Source organism: Drosophila sechellia, chromosome 3R (assembly GCF_004382195.2).
Source record: "Drosophila sechellia strain sech25 chromosome 3R, ASM438219v1, whole genome shotgun sequence".
Classification (NCBI taxonomy): Eukaryota; Metazoa; Arthropoda; class Insecta; order Diptera; family Drosophilidae; genus Drosophila; species Drosophila sechellia.
In genome coordinates this window covers 12370686-12396128 of record NC_045952.1, presented here as the reverse complement: position 1 = coordinate 12396128, position 25443 = coordinate 12370686, and the positions used below count along the sequence as shown (strand labels likewise).

Here is a 25443-nt window from a genome sequence, read left to right as displayed (position 1 = left end):
GTCTATATAACTAAATATATATTCGTATATAATGAGTTAATAATACTTATACTACGATCCCACAATCAGAAACACAAACGCGGCTTTGCAAGGGTATTTAAAGCTTCGGTTGCAACATTTAAACCTCCTTTGTGCGCTGATATTTCAAGTAACTAGCACAGGCAACAACAACATCAGTTCAGCAGCACCAGCACCGAACATGTTCACAGTTTCTCGGATGCGACGGAGACAACCAGCACAAGCAACAAAAACAACAACCAAGAGCCGCCTCCGCCGCACACTCGCATAAAATTTTAATACAAAAATGCTGCCAAACATTTGCCCACCCCCGCAGTAGCAGCACAAGCGGCAGAGGCAGTGGCAGCAGCAGAGACCATTACACAGGGGCCTCTTTCTTGCGCTCCCCCATTCTCTTCGACCTGGCACTCAACTCAACTCAACTCAGCTCAACTCGCCGTTCAGCAATTTCATTTCAACATGCTTCTAACAGAGCTCGAGCTCGAGCACAGCCAACAGATCTTGGTTCGCTTTAGCAAAAGCATCTTAAATTTTTCTGTTCAACCGTGCCACCTCCCACCAACCGCCACCATCCACCATCGGTCGGTCCCGTCGACCCCGTACTTTATAGTCGTACTTTGTTGGTTTTCTACCCACAAGTCTTTCTCTTTTTCGTTGTCGCTGTAGCTCTGTAGCCAGAAGAAGAAGAAGAAGCAGAAGCACAGGCCGGGGCAAAAAAACGAGGGAAAAAGAATTTTTTTATAGGTATTATTACGTTCCCACATACGACGCGCCGAGGCGAACGACGGTCGGTCGGATGGTTTGTTGGTTGGTTGGACTTTTAGTCCCACAGTCGTCGGTCGGATGGGACGATGGGACTATTCGACGGTCGAAATGAACGAAACGAGAATGAGTGTGGGATGAGAGGCAATGAACGGTCGGGGGAGGGCAAGGAAGGGGAACGGCAGAGGCCGTGACAGCGTCAGCGCATGTATGTACATATAAAACCCGATACTACGTCAGCCAGAGTTGCCAGGGTAGCTGGGCAAGCTAAATACGTTTCCCGGAGGAAAAGTTGCAGGATTGCAATACTGCATAAGTTAAATATTTATTTTTTATTTTGTGACCTTTTTTATACGCATGCAAGTTGAGATCGAAAATAAGTTGAGATCGAAAAAAGATCTACATAAAATCTGATCTTAAATTTGTAGTACCATAAAATGCATCCTTTTAGATCTGCCCTAGCAGTTTCAATTTGTTTTTTAACATATTACTTATTGGTATTACTTAAAATATAAGCCTAGCTAATCTAAGGTTACAAGGAACTCGTTATATTGCTCGCAATATGCTCTATGGGACCCCGTTGCGAGGGTTCAATGCCGTTTCGTATGGCCAACCGCCTGGCAACCCTGTGCACTTGTGTTGCTGCTTTAGCTGCTGCTGCTGCTGCTGCCTCTGCTGATGTTATGCCGCCTGTCTGCCAACCAGCCTGCAATGTCCCGCTACCCGCTCACCGTTCCTGCACCACGTCCGCCCCCGCCACGGCCCCATGCCATCGACTGTACGGCCATCAAGCCATTTGCCTCTGACAGCGCACACGATGCGCCGCACAAATATCGCCGAGCAGCCAGCGCATATATAGCGCAGGCTATATATTTTTGTAGGTTATGTGTATATAGCTGGCGGTCGGTGGAGCGGTGGAGCATTGCGATTGTGGGAGAGAACGAACGAAACACCGAACGAACGAACTTCGTCGTCGCAACGAAAACGAGCTTTGCTCTGCAGCCCTCTCTCTCTTTTTCTTACGCTATGTATGAGGCGTCAGTGTGTGGGGGAGTGTATAAATACAGTGAGTACTGTTGAGTAAAGAAAGGTTTCTGTAAGATATATCTAAAGGAATTATTTTATTTTAATTATTATTCTTGTTCTTGAAAATAGATTAATGTTTAATTACAATATTAATAACTTGTAGCTATTAAAATTGAAATTATACAATCTGAATCTCTCGAGGTTTTAGTCTCGGACGGTATTTCTTACCGAGAGCCGCCTGTGCTCACTGTACATAAAATGTTAAAACTCTGATTATGACGATGACGTTGGGCTGCGGGGTGAATGGTGGGGTGGCATCGGGTGGAATGGATGTTGAAGAGGGGAGCGGGCGGTTGGGAATCGGGGATGAGCAACGACAGCACAACAACAGAAGAGCAGAGCGCACACACAAAATAAAGCAGAGAAAAAAGAAGCAGCAACAGAAGAGGGAAAAAAGTTTCAAATGGAAATTTTGAATTAATGAACGAAACGAAACGAAATGAACTAAACTGGTTTCATTTGTACTCTGAGCTCAGAGTTGTTTTTGCTTTAGCCTGACGTTCCACACTCTTTTTTCTGCTATTCCTGCTGTTGTTGTTGCTTGTGTTGTCGTTGTTGTGCCGCTTTCTTGGCGGCCTGTATGTACGTTTCTCATTTGAAAATATTTTCGCCTCGAACGAAAGAGGCTAATTAAGCCAAAGGAATTTCTCTGCAATTTCCAGCCAGCAGCAGCAACAACAATTGAGTTTCGTACGTTTCAGTTTGAAAACTTGTCGTCGTCGTCGTCAGCTGGGTTTTAACTTTTCGTAGTTTTTGCAAGAGGAAGAGAGCAGGAAGTGAATGAGAATTCTCTTTCCTTTTGTTTTGCGGCGAAGCGATCCGCAAAGCTATATGTCGAATTCGCCGCGAACGGATCGCTTTTGTTTATTGCTGCCACTTTGGGCTTGCTCGCTTTTCAAGGCAATCAGGTGCAATAGTTTCTCGCTCGGCGGTTCCGAATGGTCGCCTTTGTGGCAGAGTTGCTGTTGTTATTGTTGCTGCCCCGAAGCAACAACCAACTCCGGCCTAAAGCGGAAATGAATGGATCGGATCGGATAGACCGATGACGATAGGTTCGCGGCAGAGCGAACAAGTGCAGAATCGGTAAGGAGCGTGTTGTCTATGTACTTAATGCAATTCTTTGTCTGGACACTGTGGGAGAAAAGACGTACCCTTCTATATTTTTAGTGTTGATTGGATATTCTTCAGAAAATCCTTTTATACAGCTTAGGACCGGACTTATATAAAAATACTGTAGAGTATCTGATCTCTTATAGTTAAAAAAGTGATTAAATTATTTTACAAGCTACTTCTTAATTGCCACCTGAAACCTACTCGAAATTGCAAATAGCAATAACATTAAGCGGATTTTTTTAGTTTCGTTGATCGGGAATCTATCTGGGATCTATGCATCTGAAATGCTGCCTAGGTATGGATGATGTTACTTAAAGAACACCAACTTACACCTGCCTAAGTATTTAATAAAGAAGCCTTCGGTATTTAACCAAATGGCATACTTTCGCGTTTCTCCGTTTCTTTCAGTGAAGATGAGTTGTGTGTTGGCGCTGCCGTTGATTATTGTTCCTTGCACAACGGCGGCGACCGCTTCCTGTTCGAATGGTTTCTTATCAGCAGGTTGCACCCGATGCTATCGGTCAGGGTCGTCGGTTCGGGGAGTTCGTGGCTGCAGGTTGCTCCTCTTTTTCTCCTGCTCCTGTTGACAGATTGTATAATTGGCGTTGAATTGATTCGATTACTGAGCGTCGCTCGCTTCTTCTGATTGCTTTTATTCTGCTTTATAGTAAGGAATGAGTAGCACGCAGTACCCATATGCCCCATGTGCGATTCTGAGTGATGCAAGCAGTAATTAGGTAATAAACTTCGTAAGGATACAGGTTAGGAAACAAATCATGTAATTCCCTTTAAATTCAGATTACAGGAACATTGCGTTGCCAGTTACGGAAGGTTAAAATACAAAAAATATATATTATTAATTTCCCCATAGGAAAAAATGTTGATGTGCTATCTAAATAACACCCTTTTAATCAGAGTAATTAGCTTATTGTACACAATATATTGCCAAATCTGGAAAATACCTTAGGCTATTTATACATAAGTAATTTAGCTTGAGTTATGGCTCTGGATGTTTTTAGCTTAATATTAAAATATTGGGACTTAATAACAAATATCTTGCAATTATCTTCAATAAGTTGATATACAATTTGAACTTTCAAATGCTACCTTATGTCATCTTATCATTTTAAGGCTTTTAAATACAAATGATATCATTATCTGATGAGGACTATAACTGAGCCCTGTTGATAACTTTCCAGTTGACCATATTCAGTCTTTTCCCAACTATGAATGCCAAATATTCAACTGGAAGGCAAGACTATGCAAAGCGGACACCTGTTTTTGCAACACGATCGCTATTGTTGTAGCGGGGCTGCCGATGTTGCTGCCGTGGATGTTGCAGCAGTAGCAGTATAATGGTGGTGGTGCTGCTGCTGAAAAGTCCTCCTCCCCAACCCCCTTCTGCTTTCATCTGCTGCTTCTGCAACTCGGGCCATTTATTCAGCATTCAAAACTCGTCTAAATCTAAACCGAAGCAACATGTGTGTTGTTTGCCAGTGAGTGAGTGCCGGCTAGCTTTCAATGGGACACGTTTGGTGGGGGTGGCTCGTTCGGTTCAGTTCCGTTCAGTTCAGTGGTGTTTTTGTGGGTGGGTGTTGTCCTCAGGGGGTGGCGCAGCCTCTGGGCCACCAACATACATGTATGTGTGAATAGCGAATGCTGGCAAAATATTTGCACGACGCAGCCTCGCCAAAACACACGCATACACATTTAGAAAAGCTAACGGCAGCGGCAGGCGCAGCGCGTGTGGGCGGTTGCGCAACGTCGCTGCCGACGTCTCTACTGCTGTCGCAGCTGCCGCCTCAGCCGACGTCGCTTGCATTGAACTCGGAAGTAGACGCAATAGAAATAGAGAATAAAAATAAAACCAGTTGGCGACGCGGGCCAACATGCAACATCAACATCATAACATATTCAAATCGCCAACAGCGCCGCCAGCGGCATTGTAACAGCACCATCAACGTCACTGTCGCCGTCGGCAGCGCAGCATTCGAATCCGGAGCTTTTACTCTCACGTGAAAAGCGATTTTTTATCACCGCCGTGCCGTTGTTGTGATTTATTTGCTGCACTGCCTCGCGTCACGAATTAAACTAAACAAGCAAAGTGGCACAGAAGAACAGGAGCTCCCGACGCAACGATACTCAGGAAATACATATCTGAAATCGGGGGTGATTCGTTCCTCTTCTGCCTTCCAATTGCAATGATCGATCGATCGATTTATCTATCAGGGGATTGAATCGTCAAAAGTATGCTGTGGAAAATGTCAGCAAACGCAAGAGATTGAATAAATAGATAACTAAGGGATTGCAGATGCACATATTAGTAGGGAACAATCAAAGCATTAATCATCTAAATCGAAAAATTCGAAAATTGTGGATATTATGAGTCCAACATGAACTTTCTGAAGATCTCAACAATTTTAGAACCCCATGTCGATCTTTTATAAAAACCTAAACTAAAAACCCTGCAGTTGCATTTTAGTTAGGCTTTATGCCTCTGCTAAGGATATTACCTTCCTGCTAGTAAATAAGTGCTCATATTCTGAACTCTTTCATCATACAAAGTTTGCATCAAATCACAAAGATCATAGATCCCATTATATTATCCAAATATTCCATAACAGTACGGTTGCCTTCAACCATCTGGTACAGTCATCCCTTCCCCGCGAGATACATAGTACCCGGGGACCCATTGTACCGCCGTTGATAACCAATAGCGATAGCCTCGACCAGTTGCATGTCCGTCATCAGCTGGACGAGAACCCGAACTACCTTTGTACCCCTGTCGATGGGGAATAAAAAATAAACCCCAATCTCGTTCGCCTCGAAGTAATGACATCAGCGACTGAGACGCCGCAGAGACGGAAGCAGCGGAGCAGGATACGGCTAAATATGCGACGCAAAATTGGTTAGGTTGGGTTGGATTTTGGTTGGGTTTGGCCATCCCATTTGCGAGCCGCAGCAGCTCGAAAACAATCAGTCAGCGTTGGTACGCAGCCTGCGACGGACTGGCCGACTTCGACTTCTCCTGCGCTGACCTTCAATCAAGAGTTCGCTTTGGCCAGGCGAATTAGAATTGGCGCGCGCTTTCTGGCCAATATGCAGTTGTCTTTATTTCATTTCATTTGGCGACTTTTTGGGCCAAAAGAGATAAGCTGGGCGAAAAGCAGGGAAAAAACGAAAAACAAAAAATGTTTCAAGGCGAAATTCGCACAGCAATCTTGGCAATAGCGCATAAAATAGCACAGAGCGCACACGAAGCGGGCAAAAAGTACCTGGCAGATACAGATACGACTGCCAGTGTGCGGAGCGAACCAGTCAGCCAACATCTGAGATACAGATACGACCGCGCCGCTGAAATAAACAAAAATGTTTTAACAAAGAGGGGTTGTGAGGAGAAGAGAAGGGGAGAGGGAGAGAGAGACCAGAAGAGAAGAAGCCGACGTCGCCAGCGAAACAGCAACAGCAATAGCAGCTCGAGTTCAGTTTTGCTTTTCCCAGCGAGCGTTTCAGTCGCTTTGCCTGAGTTTGCTTTGTCGCTGCCTTCGCCGCATACCACTCACACACACACACACTGACATAGACTGCCATGCATGTGCCCATGTGGAAATGTACCTTTATATAAACGAAAACGAACGACCCGATACGAAACGAAACAAAATCCCAACTGACAAGCAAGACTGACACACAGATACACGCACACACAGCGGAGAGATACACCGTTGGTGGTATTGGTGTAGACTGTTAGTCAGCATTTGTGCGGCATAGGGTTGCCATATGGACGAAATCTACGCGGTCATGGGGCTTACTCTTTGGCGGTTTTGGAAAAGTACTGGGTAGAAAAATATTTTCATTAGTTTTAGAAAAGAAGCCATATATATATTATTATATTTGTATTATACGAATATATAGGACCGCTTGAAGAAGGACCGCTAAGAAAATGTAATTTTAAGATAAACTCTAATGATAGACTGATGGAATGATAGACTTGAGTTGGTTGTTATTTGTAGAGTAGTTTGTAGTATTTTGATTTGATCACAGTTCTATCAACTAACAATTGATTATAAGCTGTGATATTACTTTCAAGACTGAATATCAAAGAAAGTTTTTTTTACAACGTTAAAAAATATAAGAATAATAAAACAAGGAGCTTAAAAATTTCTGACAATTACTAAGAATAAACATGACTATCAAAACCCACGAACAAACATTAAGCATAATAGTTTCAACATAAACTGTTGGAATATACAAGTCTAGCATTCTGGTCTAGCATTCTGGTAAATACTACTGTATGCCTATCTGCATGAATGTAAAATCTATACAACTCTTCTCAAATACCTTGTCAGCACTGAAATGTTTCAAAAAACCTTCCCGATCGCTATCTCAAAATGTCAAAATCCCTATCGACTTTTAAATCGAGCCTTGCACTCTGGCAACGCCACAACAGTTGCTTGTATCTTTTGAATACCCGCTCCCACAATCGAACCGAATACCGAACGAACCGGCGGGCCAAGCGCCTGGTTTGGTTTGCTTTGGCTTTGGGTTTGCACAACGTTTCGCTTCGCTGTTCGTAGTTCGTTATTCCGTAGTTCGTTATATCGCTGTTGGGATTTCTGACTTGCTGGGCTAAAATTGGTGGCTGGCAACGCCGCTCGGCCTCACACACAGCTGGCAATGCCCCTGTATTGTGATTGTTGTGCGCTCTCGCTCTCTCCCAGTCAGTTCCACCGCTCTCTCTCCTCTCCCACCCCCGCTGCTATCGAGAAACTCGTTCAGTTTCAATGCTTTTTACATAAGTGCGCGTCGTGGAAGGGAGACAGCGTATGCAGCGTGCTCGCTCGCACTCACCACGAACGGTGCTCGTACAGGGGTGCATTTACTTGCGTCTGTGTGCGTGGCTGCCGTTTGGCTGCCTGCTGCCTGCTTCTTGAGCGCCGAACGTTTTATTTGTGATTTTAGCACGGCGCTGCGAGGTCCACGTCGCTCATTTGCTCCGTGCCCGCTCGACAGCTCCAATTCGAAAACGACGTAAACGCCAGCCGTTCGCCAAGCGCGCGTAATTCAAAGTTATTAACTCGAAACACTGTTTCCCGGAAAAAGTGCACACCGTTAAATGTGAAATATTCAATCAAGTCAACTGGAAAATATAAAAAAATATTTAAAAAAAAAGTAAAGTGAACTGCATTATACACAGATTGATCAGTTTGAGTAGTGCCAGCCATGTCGTCCAAGTTCTATGATGCCGCTTTGGGTCGCTCCTACGCCTGCTCGTCCCGCTTTCCTTCGGGGCACCTGCTGGCCGCCCTCTGATCCGCCCACGCCGCCCAGTGACTGACTGAAAGGGATCGTACCGCCCTGAACAAAAACTCCAACGCGTTACCTTTTTTTTCGTTTCCCATCTATTTGGCTATAAACGTTGTGAAACTGGGAACGGCCCAGCCGAAAATGTGCACTGAGGTGAGTCTTCCAAGTCCTGCCAGGATTGGATCCCAATTATATATAAGATTTTCGGAGAATTTGCCATTTCTTAAAAAGAAATTTCCGTTTGGTCTGAACACTTGCTGTTTAGAAAAGCTGAAATTGTTGCTTGCTCTGATCATAGTTACTAATAGATAAAAGGATTTCCAGTTCGTTTAGGTGATAGATGATAGATGCATTATGAGAATATCAAAAAATTAAAATGCATATCAAACATTTTTTTTTATTATTTGACAACATTGTATAGACCAATGACTTTGCTACGATGAGTCAAAAAAAATGATATTTTCTTAACTTAACTTGCAATATGTTTCATCAGTACTAAAGAAAACAGCAAAGATGTTCGGAATTCCCCGTTAACAGTTGAAGTACAAGTAAGATTATTGCCTGGCTCAAATTCCAAGTAATACCAATCCCTCAAACTGAACTTGCCACAAGTTCAGTTCGCCCTAGAACTGATAAGGCGACTTTGTGGTTGCGCCTCTGCCAATTGGGGAATCTCTCAGGTGGCATGCCGCACCTGCAGCGTCTCCTTGCGAAATGCGCGTAGCTTCAACATGTGGTTTGTGAGCTTATTGGCAATGCGTGGGCAAGTGTTTGACTCAGTGAGTGGGTGGCGATGATGATGGTGGTGGCGGTGCTCTGGGCATGACATGCAAACTTAGGTGGGTGGGATAATGCCAGCCAAAACCATGGGGTAAGGAGTAATGAAGGTTCTCAGCAACAAAGGGACATGGCAGCGAACCCAAGAACAGCAACAATGCCCGCTCTCGGTGGCTGCTGCCATTCAGCAATGTAAACAATGCACAAGTTGCACGTGCAGCCAGCAGGCTGGCCAGTGCCCCTTTAACACCCAAACCGAAACCCCTGACGAAACACAGCAAGAAATGGGGTGACACCAAGTATTTTATATTTAAAAAAACGGAACCTCTTAAAGTCTAGCAGTATATTTATAGTTAACAATCATTTAAAATGCTTTGATAACCGCATAACTTCATATTAAAACATAAGCATTAGATATAAGGAGCCGAGCTAGGTAGATATTGTGCTTTTGGTAGTCGTTGTGGGATTCCCCGTATCTGAGCAAAACTAACACTTGCCCGCTTTTCAGTGCAGTAATAACCGTCTGAACTGCGGCAGTCCTTCTCCCTCGCACTTTGTGACCAGGCCGGGCATCGTGAAGCGCCATCTATTGGCACACATTCGCACAATATGCTAAATAGCCGCTGCTTGCGTCAACGTCTACGTTGGCGTCGCTGTCGCCGGCTTAGCCGCTGCGCTTGTCTAATGCAACGCAACAGCAACAAGCGTCGGCAGCAGCAAAGCAGCAGACAGCTGACTTTTGGGGCCTTTTAATTAATTACATGCAAACGCTCTTTTTCGGCTCTCCTCATGCTCGCTCTCTCAGCCCGCCCCCTCGCCAACCGCCCGTCCACAGCTCCGCCTGCTCCCCCGCAGAAAACAGCAACAAACTTTTTGGCGTCGCCGTCGGCGTCAGCGTCATTGCTCTGTTTACGTTTTCTCTTTCGTTGACGGCAGCGGAGCAGCTCGCATTAATTTCTTAGTTCTTTCGACAGTAAGAAAAAGTTTTACAATGCGTTTAGTTCATGCTAAATTTGCCGGCCACTACGTAGAACACCAAAATAGACTTCAATTATTGCATTAAAGGTTGAGATTATCCCTGTAGATTTAAAACTAGATAAATAACATGATATACTATTAACGTACATCTTATGGTTCGGCAGTTGCATTTAAATCACAACGACTTCAAACTTCAAATTCTCCATTATATACTCCATTAATATGACTTACAAATCCCCTTATAAGAAGTCAAATCTTCAAGTAAGAATTGGTCCCGTCCTTTCTTTCTTCGAGTTATGTTTTGACATGAGGAAGTTGCAGTTTCGAGTGGAAGTGTCATTAAAAACACACACCCTGTCCGACACCTTTCTCTATTGCACAATAATCCGTTTTGATAAATGCAACTCACAAACGCCTTCACCACCGATTGTTTACTTTCTTCCCAGAGCCAAAGGGCATTTCCCGTTCGTTGCAGTCTTGATTCTGAGCGCCTTATCTTTATTCCTTTTCTTGGTCTGCTTTTTTAATTGTTCTTTATGGTTATATGCTGCTCTGAATTGTTGTTGTTTTCGTTCCTCCTCGTCGTTTTGGCTGCTCGTTTGGTTTGGGGTTTTTGGGGTGGTGCAAATTCCGGCACGAGACTTAATTCACTTAATTGAGCAGGCAGCGCCGTCAGCCGCGGCAGCGACTGCGACTGCGGCCGAGGCATCAGCAGCAGCAGAGGCAGAGGCAAAAGCACGGGCCTGGCAAATAATAGTTTGGAGTTGGCGCCGGACCGGCATGGCACGGATGTGTACATGGAATATAGGAGGCGGCCGCCTTTGGTGATTGTGATTTCACTTTCAGATACATTAACACAAGTGCGCTGAAATGCGCGCGCCTTTTGAGTTATTGGTAGCAGCGACGTTGGCTGCGCAGCACAAGCACCAGCACCAGCAGCAGCAGCTTCCTTCGTTGCCCATTTTCTTTGGCTCTTCGATTTTATGAATGAAAATCGCGACTTGGTTGGTTTGGTTTTGGTTACGCTTTGGTTGCACATATAGCCACATAGCCGCTGCTATATTTGCATGAGTGTGTGAGTGGAGCGAAGGATACGCATACACATGTGTCTGGTGTCTGGGGCAGCCATAAAATAAATGCCTTCAGGGGGCTTCAACCACGCCACGGAGGGTGTACGTGTGTGTGTGTGTGTGAGTGTGCCCCATTAATACCATTATCCTTGGATGCTCTGGCTCCCTTAATTTGCCCTCGCATCTTAACTTGTTGCCGGCTCCTTGGGTCAAGTGCAACACGAAAACGCAAATTGCTCAATGAGGAATGTATAATCAAATAAGAGAAGGAGGAGTTGGTGTTTCTTTATTTTTGTTCCCTTCTTTTGTTGTGTTACCAGTCTTCTAAAAATGTAAACAAAAGACTGCCACGAAAGGGGACGGGCGATGGCACCGCGTCGCATGAGCGATTTGAGTCCCAGTCACGACTTTTGTCGTCCCGCAGGTGAAACAGGAAAGAAATCCAAACTAAGTTATGGATCTGCTAGATACACCTGGAATGTACGAAGTATCAAGAATATCTCAATACTCGTTTCTTAACCTTCATGAAATAATTTAAGCCTTATACGAGAGTATCGCTCAACTAAGATATAATCAGTGATACCTAAACTTTGACCCATTGTGAATTGCTTTATCATTGCACACTTTTAATAACTATCGGTAGTCCACCAATTAATATTTCAGTTGCTGTATTAGCCCCATAAAACCGAGCCCCTTGTTAATGACTTTCGATTGGGCCGAGGGTTAAGTTCAGATCCCTAGATAAGAGCTATCGTAGGCGGTGGGTTCAACAAACTTCAGGTTGGCTAGTTGAGGGATTTGAAGGCGGATCACTAGCGTTTCTAGAGCTCGTGCTTATCACTCACTGATGACATGCAAGTTGTGCCGTTGCTAACAGCTGTTTTTTAACCACAATAGAGAGCGTGGCAAGTTGACTGTAAAACAATCACTGTGCCTCTTTAGGTCCCCTGTTGACCGATTGAAAGATTTGCTCGCACAGAGCGTATATGGCAACGCGGTCTTAACTTGGCTCGCCTTGGCTTAATGTATGCCCACACATCCACGGGCAACATACAAAGACAGCTGGCAGCGGCGAGTTGTGGCACGAAATCTTATCAATGAATGCGCATCACTTGCACTTGTTTGCACCACCTGAGGGGGGGATGATGTGGCTATATGGCTATGGCTATGGCTATGACTATGGCTATGGGTTCGGGGAATTACCGGCTGGCGACGACGTAAATGGCTCGACGATGACGACGATGGCCGTGTGATGATGACGTGACTGTCAGACGGTCCAGGGCGCGAACAACAACAACAGAAGCCACTACACGTGCAATGTCCAACTACCAATGCACTTCCACACGCACACCATTAGCATTATTAAATCGCCAGCCGCAAATTTGCGGTTGCGTCACCTACTTAGCACACGGACCATAGACCATGGACGATGGCCAGTTGGGCAACTGAGACGGAGGCTGGGGTGAAGAGCGAAACAGGAGCAGCATTCACGGGTTTGCTTAAGGATAACAGTACTACGAGAGCGCCAGCGAAAATTTCCATTAAGCCAAATTAAAGTTATCGTACGCAGAGCAGCGACAGAGCAAGGCTCTCCCAGCTCACCACTCCATGGTCCACCCCAATTCCCCACCCACCCGAGCACACTGGCAAAAATAATGCACCCAATATCGTTATACTGGAAATATGACACTAGAATCGAAAGCAAAGCTTGTCAATCAATTCTCAATTATGAATTCCAGGATAGTACATACAATACGTTTAACTGAAAGGTATCTTCACTAATTTACATTTTGTTTCTGCAGATAGCATTTGCAGAGCTTTAAGGCATCCTTTAAAATACAAATCTTCCTACGCATAACATATATTCCACTTTAATTTAATTTTCCACCGTGTACATTTGATCGTCCTGCCTCCTCCGCATGTCCTCGCTTCCATTTTCATTTCTATCACTGCTCTCTCTCTGACAACCGCCCCACCACCCACACAACAACAACAGCAGCAACTGAGTACGGCAAAAAAGGGGAAGGCAGTGGAGTGGTTTGAAACATTCCATCTCTCTTTCTCCCTTCCGCACTCCCTTTCTCTTTTGCTCAGCCCATGTAGTGGTGTACGTGCAATTGGAAAAGTGGTTTTCATACTAGTGGATGGCCCAAAACCACCACCACCACTAGCGCCGACAGCAGAGCAGCAGCACCACCACCATCAATCCAGCCAAAACCCAGCGCATTTCTCGTCCTGTTTGGTAGGCTTTATTATGCCAGAACTTGGGGGTTAATGGGAGGTACAGTGGGTGGCATAGCATTTCACCCAATTTCATTATATTTGCCAACGTTTTTAGCTTTTATACGTCACACGGTATATCTCACCACACCCAACACGAGAAGTATTCAGAGTGGGTGGTTTGGGTTGATTTTATAGGGGGGATGTCGGAGTATGGAGCGTAGGGTCGTACGATAGAGAAAAGCCGGCTCGACTTTACTGCGCAGGGTCGCCAACTCGACTCGATGAGAGGGGTTGGGATGAGGCGAAGGATATGGAAGGGCTGATGGTGGATGGGTGGTTGGGCGGCTGGTATATGGATGTAGGTGGTTTTCGGCTGCCTGTGCTGCCAACCCATTATTATAAAGAATATAATATTATAATAATGTCAGGCATAAAGTGACAGAAAGAGAGAGACGGAGAAGCAGAGAGGGGGTGTCTCGGGAAGAGGAGGATTCACCCAACCCTACGTGGAGCTGATGGAGCTTACACACACACCAGCACAACGAATACCCGTGTACATGTGCAAAATAAGGTTATTTTATAAACAGTCCATGGTGTTATAAGGGGGAACTGACATCGGGGGAGAGTTGTATGTATGTGTGGGCGGCCGTATCGAAGCAGAGCCGGAATATACGAGTGCGGGAGTCCGGGAGTTGGCGTCATACTCACGGATGAGCGCTCGTGGGCGGACATGGGTTAAAGCGGCAAGGCAGCCCTTAAAGAGTGTTAACCATGGAACCGTAAAATAAAGGACACACAGATTATGTTCCGCGATAAATCTAAAACTTCAAGATCAACTGAGATAGGAAAGTAGCTATGAATGTTTAGCGTTGATCGGAATATACGATCAGATCAATATGGCCATAAAAAGTAGTCTTAATTTTTTGGATTTGTTTACGATCAATATCGACCTTAAAACTATCGACTAAAAACGGCTAAGATATCTTATAAAACTACTACTATATTATTTAATGTAGACCATATTCTTAAAAGCTGTGAACAATTCTCCTCCTTTCTATAGTCTTTTTCATTCCGTGTACTTCGACAGTATCTTCGCATTTTGATTGCCTCATGCCGTAGGAAAATGCCAGCGGGCAACCTTGGTTCGATCCGTTAGCTTTGTGGCGCTGCGCTGGCGAGTCCAAATCCGAATCCGATTCAAACTACGTGAATTTGCGCGCGCTACGCTGCGGCCGTTGTCCGACATCCGACGAATACAATATCCAACATCCGTTATCCCACCACGCTAGCAACCTTCGCTAAAACGAGCGCGCCGTACTTACCACTTACCATACTACAACTGAAAGTGGGGGGTTTTTGGGTGGAATTCTTCGTCCCCTTTGAGATTTTTGCCATTCTAAGTGAAACACACTAGAAAAACGGTCGCTGTAAGCCTCTGCCTGTTCGTCTTCTTCTTCCCCGTTCTACTCTTCTTTCTTTGGCACTTCGAGTGTTTTCGAAACGCAAAAAGAAACAAAAATATTTTCGACGAAAATCGGAACGCAACACTGCCAACTCAGTCGACGACGAGTCGTCGCTGTTGTTGTCGTTGTTGTTGCCGCCATCATTTATTTTTTCGTTTCTTTTTTTTCCTGCTACGTACTACAAAATTAAACTCGAACGAACCAGCGAACGAACGAACGAACGAACGTTCGCTTGGCTCCGTGCTTTTGGAACGGCAAAAGTTGCGATATTACGTCCCTCGCTATCAACAGCACAGCGATGGCAGCTCTTACCCTGTACAGTGCATATACACGAACAAGCGATTTTAATACATGAAATTTTACTGTGCAGTATACACACACACACACACGCATGCGAACACATGCCTGCATACATATACAGCACACTGGTTCCATCATCATTATTTACCAGCATTCGCTTTGTTGTTTTGCCCTCGCTCGCTCTCTTCTTCTTCTCTTTGCCTTCCTTCTCTCTCGTGTCATCTCCCTTTACCCCTCAGCGTTGCACCGGCCCACACTTTATTTTTAACTGTGCGACTGTACTTCGTGTCGGTCGTTCGGCTCGTTCGCTTGGACATGTTTTTACATATATACGAACGGAGCGTCTGTATGTATGCGGTGAGTCGAGTCAGCAACATTGGATGTAGCTGTGGATGTACATATGTAGGCATGGGATGTGGAGTGGAGTCTTTGTTGGTTGGGGCTGTATGTACATTCAAACATATATACCCACAGTTTTTTCCATGGTATTTTTTGTTTTTGTAATTTTGTGTTTACCAAGCGGCTTGGTGAATGTACGTACGTACGCCTTGATAGCTGTTTTTGCCTCGTACACTGCGCGACGTGCAATTTGCGCAGTGTGCTGTCGCTCCGACAATTGTTAACGGCAATTGTTGTTGCTCGTTGCCTGTAGCCCTGGTTCCGATTCGGAGCGATTAGCGCACTTGACGCAATGCCCTGGCTCTTTTGCTCTGTTCGCTCTACTCGTTCTCTTGTCTTATCAGCTGGTCTGTGTGATAAGAGCCGTGCGGCAAAAATTTTTGCATGCAGATCGATGATCATCGGCTATCTGCCCAGTGGAGAAGAAGCTATTGGGTTCGTGAGACCATCATCTGGGGATCACTATTCTGCCTTTTCATTCCAAGGCTTAAGAGTGGTAGAGAAATTAAGGAACAGATACAACTAAGATATTAAAATTGGATGCCTGATTTTTGAGATCTCTCGACATAAGATTCGCATAAAAATAAAATACTGGCGGATGTTATATAAAAGTTACTTTTTAAGGTTCAAATTATTATTAATATTAACATATAACTTCATAAAGTTGGCTACAGAATCTGTATGATCATAAAATTTGAGTTTAAAACTAATAAGTTGGTGTCAATATTCCTATCGAAGGAAGTTCCCACCAACATACAGGTATTGCTCAGACTACTTCTTATTAGCTGGGCTATCAATCGACCAACAGGTTGATTTCCTGGCAATTTAATTCCCATTTCGAGTCGCCCCGCTACTTGGCAAATGTTCAATCACAGTCGAATTCGTCCTTAAAGTCTCGACAGTCGGAATGACATATTGATGGATCGCTTGGGATGGTCAGGTAGAAAGTGAGTGCAGCAATCCTAGAAAACCGAAATTGAGCCCGAACCCACTGGCGTGTCTAATGCCCTGCATCCTTTTCGGGGATTATGCTTCTCGACCTTAGGTAGAAATGCTCGCCCGACCCTTGGGCGGCTTACAATGGAATGGGATGATATGGGTTGGTTGGATGGTTGGTATTGGGATTTGTGAGGGTCTCGGGTCTCGACTCACGTTTCACGAAATGCCTCACTCTGCCGTACACATCTCGTTAACAGCTGAGTTGCCTTTGCCGGAAAGGAGGCGAGGTTGGGAGGTATGGTTCATTGACCAAAAGTTACCATTCTTAACCCCCACATCCCCCACTTGGCCTCCTCTCGTATGGGTAATGTATGCTGTCAGCTGTTCCCCCATTTCGCAAAATCACATACACCATACACATTCACGTACGCAAAGTGGGAAGAGCGAGAGATGCCTTGCAAATTTTCAATGTCACCAATTGCGATGCCGCCAACTTCGCTGCCGGCGTCGCTGCTTATAAATCTTCGACATGAAGCGCAACAAAAAGCCGCAAAAAAAAGAAGGCAGAAACAGCAAGCGGCGCGCATTGAAAATTGCTCTAATTCGCCAAAAACAGCTGATTTGGTCGACGACGCCGCCGTCGCGGTGGCTTCCTGTCTCCGTCGCGACCGCTGCCTCCGCCTCTGCTGCCAATCGACGTCCCCACATCGACACGGGGACTCGGACTCGCACTCGAAACTCGGTATCGGAATCGGAATCGGGGGTTTTGTGTCTGTCAGTCGTGCGGCGAACTCCGTGGTGCGGCAACATGAAATGGCCGACGCAAAATATGCGCACATCAAAAAAGTCTGCCTCATACAACGCAACCCACAAACTCCCCACCACCCCAAAAAGCATAGCCCAACCATAGATAGCTCGAGCACAGCCTTGATTCATGTTTGCGTTAACAGTCTTACTTCTATTGAGTGGACCAACCATTTTACAAATATTCATCGATACAGTTGACTTGTAGTCCAAAATATTTGTTAGAATAAGGTATTTTTAGATATTTTCGTAAGCATAACTCTACTCTAAAAATATGAAAAGCTTATACTGCATATTTTTTTAAACCTTATAAACTTTTAATTGTATAGTTGGTATAAACTTTAACTTTACTAATGCTATACCTCCGATTGTGGAAGTTCAACGTTAGTGGAAAAGCCGGGCTCGAAAATCTTTCCGTTCCCACATCGTCATGTGCCGCTATAAGCAAATAGTTCGCCCGCTCTGTTATTGTTGTGGGTGTTTGCATTCAAAGTTTTCACCATGAGGGAGGGAAAAATAACTAAGCCAGCATGGGAAACTCCGAGCGACTAGCCAGCCACCATATCGGCGTCATCTCGAGCTTCCCATCCACATCCAGATCCACATCCACCAACATAAGAAACTAAGAGAGCTGTGCTCGAGAAAGAAGAGTGGGAGAGCGGGTGGTGCGTCTTCGCCCCTGTCTTCAATTCAATTCATTTTTATTATGATGAGCTGAAGACCGCTCGGCCGCTGCGTCTTCGTCTTCTTCTTATTCAACTCCGTTGAACCCCAGCTTGCTGGTAATTTTTTTTATTATGCCCCATCGTCGTTGTCTTCGGGCCGCGCGCTCCTTTTTATGTTTCCAAAGTTTCTTCTTCCTCTATGGCTCGTACACCTAAATTGCTTTGGCGGAGATCGCGGCTTAAACCCAAACCCAGCTCGAAAGCCGAAACTTGACTTTTTTTTTGCTTCTACTTGTTATTTTTTTCTCTTGACGTTGTTTTTTATGTGCGGCTCTCGGCTCGACTCGACCCGACTCGATTCGCAGCTATCGCACGTTGTGCCGTGCGCCCCAGCCGAAGAATTCAAAGTGGGGCCCCAGACCAGAGCACCAGACCCGCTCCGACCGTAGTGGATCGGGCCAGAGCCACAGTCGTAGCCAGACCCAAAGCCAAAGCCCACAGCCCAGAGTTAAAGCCGGAGTTTCAGAGCCCAGGCACTGGAGGTAGCAACAACGACAACGGCGACCGACTTAAATGCTTGGAAGTCGACTCTCGAACGGGCACAATGAGACGGAATAGGAAAAAAATTATTTAGGGTCTTAAATGAAATACAATATAATTTAAAAAAATTATTTTCAACCAAAATTTTCTGTACTATAAATTATGATAAGGGTTTAAATTGTTAGTTAACTAAACTTCAGACTTCGCCTAAGCTTAGGATCGTTTCTTAAAATACTCAGATCTATGCCAAACCATGACTATTACTATTATATTTAGACCATAAAGCTTTAAAACTTTAAACTTCATTGATAAAGAGCCTAAATAGAAACAGAGAAGATCTGATATAGTACTAAAAATTTAAAATGTAGTAGTTCATATTAAATTATTAGACAGCACTTTTGGGTCAGTTTTAGCCCACTGTGGCCTTTCGGCCAAACATTTCGTTTCGTGTTGCTTTTGCTGTTGCTGCTGACGATGACTGGCTCCGGCTCTCAGGTTGGGTTGGTTTCTGTTCGCTGGCTGCTTGGTTGGCTCATAACCTGAAACTTGAATATTGTGGAATTTGAAGGTAGCGACGATGTTGTTGTTGTTACTGCAGCGGCAGCAACAACAACTGCAGCGACGCTGCGTGCGAGCTTTAGACTCGGGCCGTCAATTTGGAGCCAGTCGAAGTCGGAGCCGGAGCCGGAGACCCCCGCGCTCCGCCAATCCCCTCCTGCCTTTTCAGTCAGTTTTCTGTTTTCAGTCCGCTGCCAGTGCCAGCTGAAACGAGTTGCTGTCGAAGCGTAAAATGCTGCTGCTGCTTGCTGCCGTTGTTGTTATTGCTGCGCTAGTGTTGCTGTAGATGTTGCTGGTGGGTAAAAAGCAACGAACGCTTGACGGGGACTGGCTTTTGTGTTGCTGCTGCTGTGCTTGGTTGCTGTTGCCGCTTGAAACTGCCTGAGTGATGTTGGTGTGGCAATAAAATTCAACTTCCAGCAACATAGCCAGCGAACGCAGCTCGAAAATCATCATCATCAGCCAGCCAGCCAGGCAGGCAGGCAGGCAGTCAGCCAGTCCCAAGATGATGGCCAGCATTGTATAAATTTTGTTTTCTGTTGCGGCTTATAATGATGGCCAGCATTTCTCCATTCGAACGAAAATTAGCGTAGAAAGTTTTCTTTTTCTTTTTATTTTTTGTGTGTGCTGTTTATGCTCGCTTTGGTTTTCCCGTTGCGAAGCTCAGCTGATGGGGTTTGATTCGATTGAGGGGGTGAGCTTTTAGCTGATTGGTTTTTGGCGCAGCTTTTAAGCGCACACGACGTATGCGCAACGAGCTTCGGCAGCATTACACATACGACCAGTTGTCAACAGAACAATGAGCAATGAGTGGACGCCGCCTCGCCTTTAAAACGACGACGGCGATGATAAGAATGAGTCAGCCGAGGCGGAATGGCAATGAGTGTGGAGCAAAACCAATAATTCCGAGAAGGGAACTTCTCGCTGCCGCCAAAGAAGACGTTGTATGGTTCTTGGCTTGGTTGGTGCGTTCCCAAAAGGGCGAACCATCCGGAGTCCGGACGGCCAGCATGTCTAGACTCGCTCCAGCCCCTATACCAAAAATAACACCGAAAATACAGCTGCAGACGCGAACGAGAACGGTACGACGACGAGGGATGAAATGCGATGATGAGACATGCGGCAGTGGCAAAGGCAAACCCAGAGGCAGACAGGCAAACAAGGGAAACCGGGGCAGAGCACAGGGACAGGGACAGGGACAGAGGCAAGGGCAGGGGAACGGGGCATTGGCAGGGCCGGGGGTAGAAAAATGCGAAACACATGCGACTCAGCGACGACGGCGACCGACCTCGATGACGATAACACACAGCGCACACAGCACAGCGGACTGAAAACGAAACGAAAACTCACCCTCCAAATCGGGTTCTCGTATTATATTCCCCCAGTACTGAAGGGAACTGCAGCAGCAGCAACATCAGTGGCACGGCCGCAGCAACAGCACTGGCAAATATGCGAGCATATGGCAACCCTTATGGATATATGGATATGACAAAGGCCGTTCCTCGGCCGACGTACTACGCACAGATGTTCAAAACTCAGTGGGGAAAGTCTCGGTGAAGAAGGGCACGGAAATTGAACAGAGTGCCGGCAATTGAAGGGTGGCAACTCTTAAATATGGGCAATGTGAGTTGGAAATCCCCAGCCAGACTCCGCGATCGATAGATATAGTCTAAAACAGAAGGGTGCTGACATTATGGGGAAACAGGAAGCTTATTGAAGCTCAAAATTTAAGGGATAGATCATTTAAATGTCAGATGGATTTTTATATTTATAAGCCCAGGAGTATTTACTATATACTATATCTAGATTTTTGTAATTGGGATCCCCACATAACATATATACAATATGATAACTAAAAACTTTATCCACAATTTTATAACTTTAAATAAAACGTATGTTAATGGATATATATTTAGTTTTTCCGAGAAAGTATTGTCCAGCATTGTTTGGTTGCACTGTTGATCAAAAATCTTGACTGGAGCAGAACTCGAAAACTTAAAAATAGTTTCAAAACAGAAAAAAGAAACGGAAAAAAGTCCCACAGCAAATGTGGCGGAAGTTGATGGGAAAGTGTCAGTAAAAGAAGAGCATTCAGAATGGGAAGACTACGGCAATCGTGGCAGCCCACACGATTCTCGAGGTTCCGCCCTCTCTTTTCGTCTCTGTGCGTTTTATTTTAAGAAGATTTCGAGCAGCGTCGATGAGCAATGCCATCAGTCGAAAGGAGGCGGAGGTGGTGGGGCTGTGGCTGGGGTGGTGTAGAGTGGAGAGTGGGTGGCTGGGGTGAGGCGCAGGGTGGCTGACTGACGGAAAGACAGCCTCGACTTGCCTGGCTTGGCTGCTGTTGTTGTTGCCGCCTGGCATTTTCCATGCCATTTTCATGGCTCGAGTGGGTGGAAGGAACGAGGGTGGTGCGGTGGCTGGTTGAGTGGGCGAAAGGGGGAGTTCAAGTCCCTGCCTGACTTCCATTTTCTTTATAAGTTTTTAGCTGGCTGTGTGTCCTTTGTTGGCTCGTGCGAACCGTGAGGAAATTTATGATGCACAGAGGGAAAATACCGAACCGAAAACTTATAAATAAAGAAATTTATTTGAGAACGATTGTAGCTTAAAGATCTGTGGTCTACTTCAGAAATATTTAGTTGTAGCTTTCCTGTCCATCACAATTATTTCTCTAAGTTTACTTGCCATGCTGTTGGCAGCGTGCTTTTTATTTTGGCGGCAAATCACTAAATTTATGTTATATTCCCTCTTATTGCAGGTGAATTCCGCGATGGGTCTTCAAGCAACAGCCGCTACCAAGCGGAAGCATGAGCTGACCTTCGACAGCAAGGATGCCAACACCACCTACACGGGCAACTGTGCCCCGCCCCCCGTCAAGGCCAACAAGTGGGCCATCAGCAACAACAACTACCTGGAGTCGCTCGAGGAGCAGCAACAGCAGCAGCAATCGCCATCGGAGCCAGCTGTTGAGTCCAACAACAACCACATTGTTTTAGAAGCATCCATGGATGCGTTGAAGCCAACGGAGCCAAGTATTAGCAATGGTCATGAAGTTACTACCGCCGTCGCAGCAATGAAAAGTCAAGCGGAGGTGCCACTGCCGCCGACAGCGAGTGCGGCGATACCGGAGGACAGTATCGCCAGGCTAGAGGTGGTCACCTCAGCCGTTCCTTGTGAGCCCTGGACGAGCAATGGGCCCACTGCTCCTTCCGCGGTGACAGGACCCGCTGCATCCGCGGAACCTGTGGATTGCATCTCCAAGCTACAGGCCGTCGCGGTGCCCAGTGATCCTTGGGGTAGCATTGCCACCCGCTCCACTCTGGCCACGACTTTGCTCAGCGCCGATGAGCTGGACGACGATGATGATGATTTTGAGGACGACTACGAGGAGGAGGAGAGCATCATACCCACCTACTGTCCCATGCGCTATCATCCCTTTGTACCGCATCCGCACCCTCATCCGCACCAGCTGCCGTCCCATCCCCACCAGCAGCAGCCGCAGCAGCTCTCCCAACAACAACCACATCCCCAGCAGCAGCAACTCGCCCAGCAGCAGCAACAACATCCGCAGCAGCAGCGAAGCTATGCCCCCGGATATGGGAGCAGGCAACCCAACTACTACTCGGAGCCTTTCCCGCAGCAGAATTGCTCGCGGACGGGAGGACCGCAGCACATGACGCAATCACCGCCGACACCGCAGCAGGCGCGTGGTTTCGCTCCACCCCAGTGGGCGACAGCGGGTAGCAGTCCGGCCAATCCCTCATCGGGACCCCAGCAGTTCTACGAGCCGACCAACGGTGGAGCTTATGCCCCGCCAGCGGCGCCACAGCAGACTATTCGTTGTGCAGAGAACGGCAAATCCTATCTGGACCTGGGCTGCAGCAGTGGCGCATCCGGAAACGCTGGAGGATCGCCCATCAGTCCGCCGCCCTCATCAGCGCCCGTTGTTCCGTTCGCCGGCTTGCCTCTTCATGGCCTGCCCCTTAAACGGTGCTGTGATGGACGACCCGGTGGCTGGTGCAGTGCCAACAGGAGTTGCTACAAGGACACGCGCCTGAAGATACGCAATCTGTCCATGTTCAAACTCTCCCGTTTCCGGCAGGTTTCCGAGCAGTCGCTGTACCGCTCGGTGCTCATTTGCAATACGCTGAAGCGCATTGATCGTGAGATCGAAGCAGAGGCCAAGGAGCTGCACCAGGCGGCGCAACAGCACCACCAACAGGCGGCAGCAGCTGCAGCCGCAGCAGCAGCAGCGGCGGCACAAGCGGCTCAGTACCACCCTGCCTACCAACAGCAGCAGCAGCAATCCCCGCCAGCACCTCTGCATCCGCATCCGCAGCAGCAGATGGACTATGCGCCCGTGTTGAACTGTGCCCGTTTGGCCAACATGGATCACTACCAGCAACTAAGTTTCCAGCCCCAACACCAGCAGCAACAGCAGCCTTCGCAACCGCATGGCTACCACGAGCGTTTGGACAGCCAACCCGCCTATAGGGGCGTGGCAGCGGGTGCGGGCAGCTTCGCCACGCAGCCGAGCAACTGTGATACATCAGCGGGTGCAAGTAGCAGCAATACCAGCGGCAACAGCAACAATTCCTCAGCGACGGCGGTGAGCAGCAACAGTAGTTTGCACCCCTACGATCACTATCCCTTTCGGGAGTCGCAATCTGGTCGAGCAACTCCCTTTCCGGCCTGCCCCACCACAACAGCAGCAGCGGCAGCAGCTTCGGCAGCAGCAGCAGCTTCTAGTGGAGGAGCAGCAACAACACTGAGCAGCAACATCAGCAGTTCCCCCGCATCAAGCAGCACTAGCAGCAACACCACTTCCTCAACGGTGATGAGCAGCAGTAGTGGGAATACTGTGAGCAGCAACGGCACCACGCCAGTTGCAGCTACCGCAAGCAGCAGCAACTGCGATACTAGCGATTCGGGTTATGCGGACGACGACTCCACGCGATCCATCAACTGGAGTTCGGTGCTGAGCCTCAGTTCGCAATCGGCGCTGGATCCGCTCAACAACAACGATTTGTTTAGCATACTTCCGTCGGCGGCCACACCTACAGCGGTGCCAGTTTCAGTACCAGCCAGCAGTTCCAGTTCCTCCTCGGGGTCCACGCTGGCATTCAGTGGGAGCTTCACCACCGTCCAAGCGAGTGGCGGCAGTAGCAGTTCCTGCGGAAGCAGCTCCACCACCGCCACATTCACCACCCTGTCCACCATCTCCTCGGCCACCCACTCGCTGACCTCGTCTTATGTAAGCAGCATTAGCTCCAATGTGTCGGCGGGCGCCAATACCTGGGAGTACGGATTCCTGGACATGGAATTCGGACTGGGGTCGGAGTTCACGGAGCTGGTACCCAGCTGTAAGCTCAGCTCCGAGGATCTGTTCAAGAGCGGATTGGGCGGTCAGGTTGTGACAGCCTCGCGCCTGCATGACAACGAACTGGAGCACCCGGCCCACATCATGGTCGGCAGTTAGTATCAGTTGTAGACGATGACGGCGACGGATCCCCAGCGGATGGCGGCGTGCTGGTCGCGTCGCCTGCTGGCGCCCACTAGCAATTCCAAGCAGTATTGAATCGACGAAATGGGGGAGGGGCTGAGGGGATCTTAAATGCTAATTGTGCTCAGGTTGTGAACGTGCATGAGAATATAAATGTATATTCATGGTCCTAAATACCCCTCTCCCTTCCTTCACACAAGCAATCGGGGACACAAATTAATTGCAATCTTTAATGAAATTCTTAAGAGAAATCGAAGAAATGGCAGAACAATGAATATGACAAATGAGCAAGCAAAACTATTAGCAAATTTTTCTAAGTGTAAATATTGTTAGTCTTAAGGCAAAACAGCGAACTCCTAGCCAAGTAAGTTTGAAACGGAAGCGAAACAAAATTCTATATTAGCGTAACTTTAGCATTGTTAGTTGCAATTGTTGCAGTTTTTCGATTCAACACCACACAAGAACAACAATAGCATCAAATCGAACAACAAAAGGCCGTTGGAAATTTTTCAAAGCCCAAATCAATTAACAAAATTTATGTTTTGGTGGCCTACAGACGATGCAGCATTTGGCTTGCAAGGCGAAATTGATGAAAAATCGAAAAACGTTTACTATATTACTAGCCATAAGTATTATTATTTATATACAAAACCGCAGAAAACAACAAACAAAAGAACAACTTAAAACAAAGTTTTATAAAAGAAAAAACAACCGAAAAAAATCACAAAAATAACAAAAAAATTAAAAACGCAAGCAAATATAAAGAATTTGTTAAAAAAAAAGTACAATATCTTTCATATTTTTGGGTTGGGAAACTTTCTTTGCAGCTGAACATATCCTGAAAAGGATTTATTCGCGCACATCTATGATTAAAATTCGAGCTCTCTCTCCCTTCGCGCTCTGCAAAAATTTTAATTTTGCGCGCCAATCCAGACAAAGCG

The 25443-nt window shown here is 46.5% G+C and overlaps 1 protein-coding gene and 1 long non-coding RNA gene across 3 annotated transcripts in view; one reads left to right on the top strand and one right to left on the bottom strand.

Moving 5' to 3' along the window:
• Positions 1-25239, top strand: part of LOC6616917 — a 33807-nt gene extending 8568 nt beyond the window's left edge. The window contains exons 1-2 of one of the 2 annotated variants that reach the window (XM_002041211.2): positions 7922-8436; positions 21758-25239. In XM_002041211.2, the coding sequence (XP_002041247.1) occupies positions 8425-8436; positions 21758-24478 (2733 nt within the window). In that variant the 5' untranslated portion in view covers positions 7922-8424 and the 3' untranslated portion in view covers positions 24479-25239. Of the gene's footprint in view, positions 1-7921; positions 8437-21757 lie in introns of those variants that run through there. The other variant, XM_032720634.1, reaches the window with a different exon arrangement.
• Positions 1094-5381, bottom strand: LOC116801402. The gene is made up of 2 exons (XR_004361985.1): positions 2035-5381; positions 1094-1853 (listed from the first exon to the last, which is right to left on the bottom strand). It is a non-coding gene; the product is annotated as an uncharacterized LOC116801402 (long non-coding RNA).
• Positions 25240-25443: the final 204 nt, after the last annotated feature.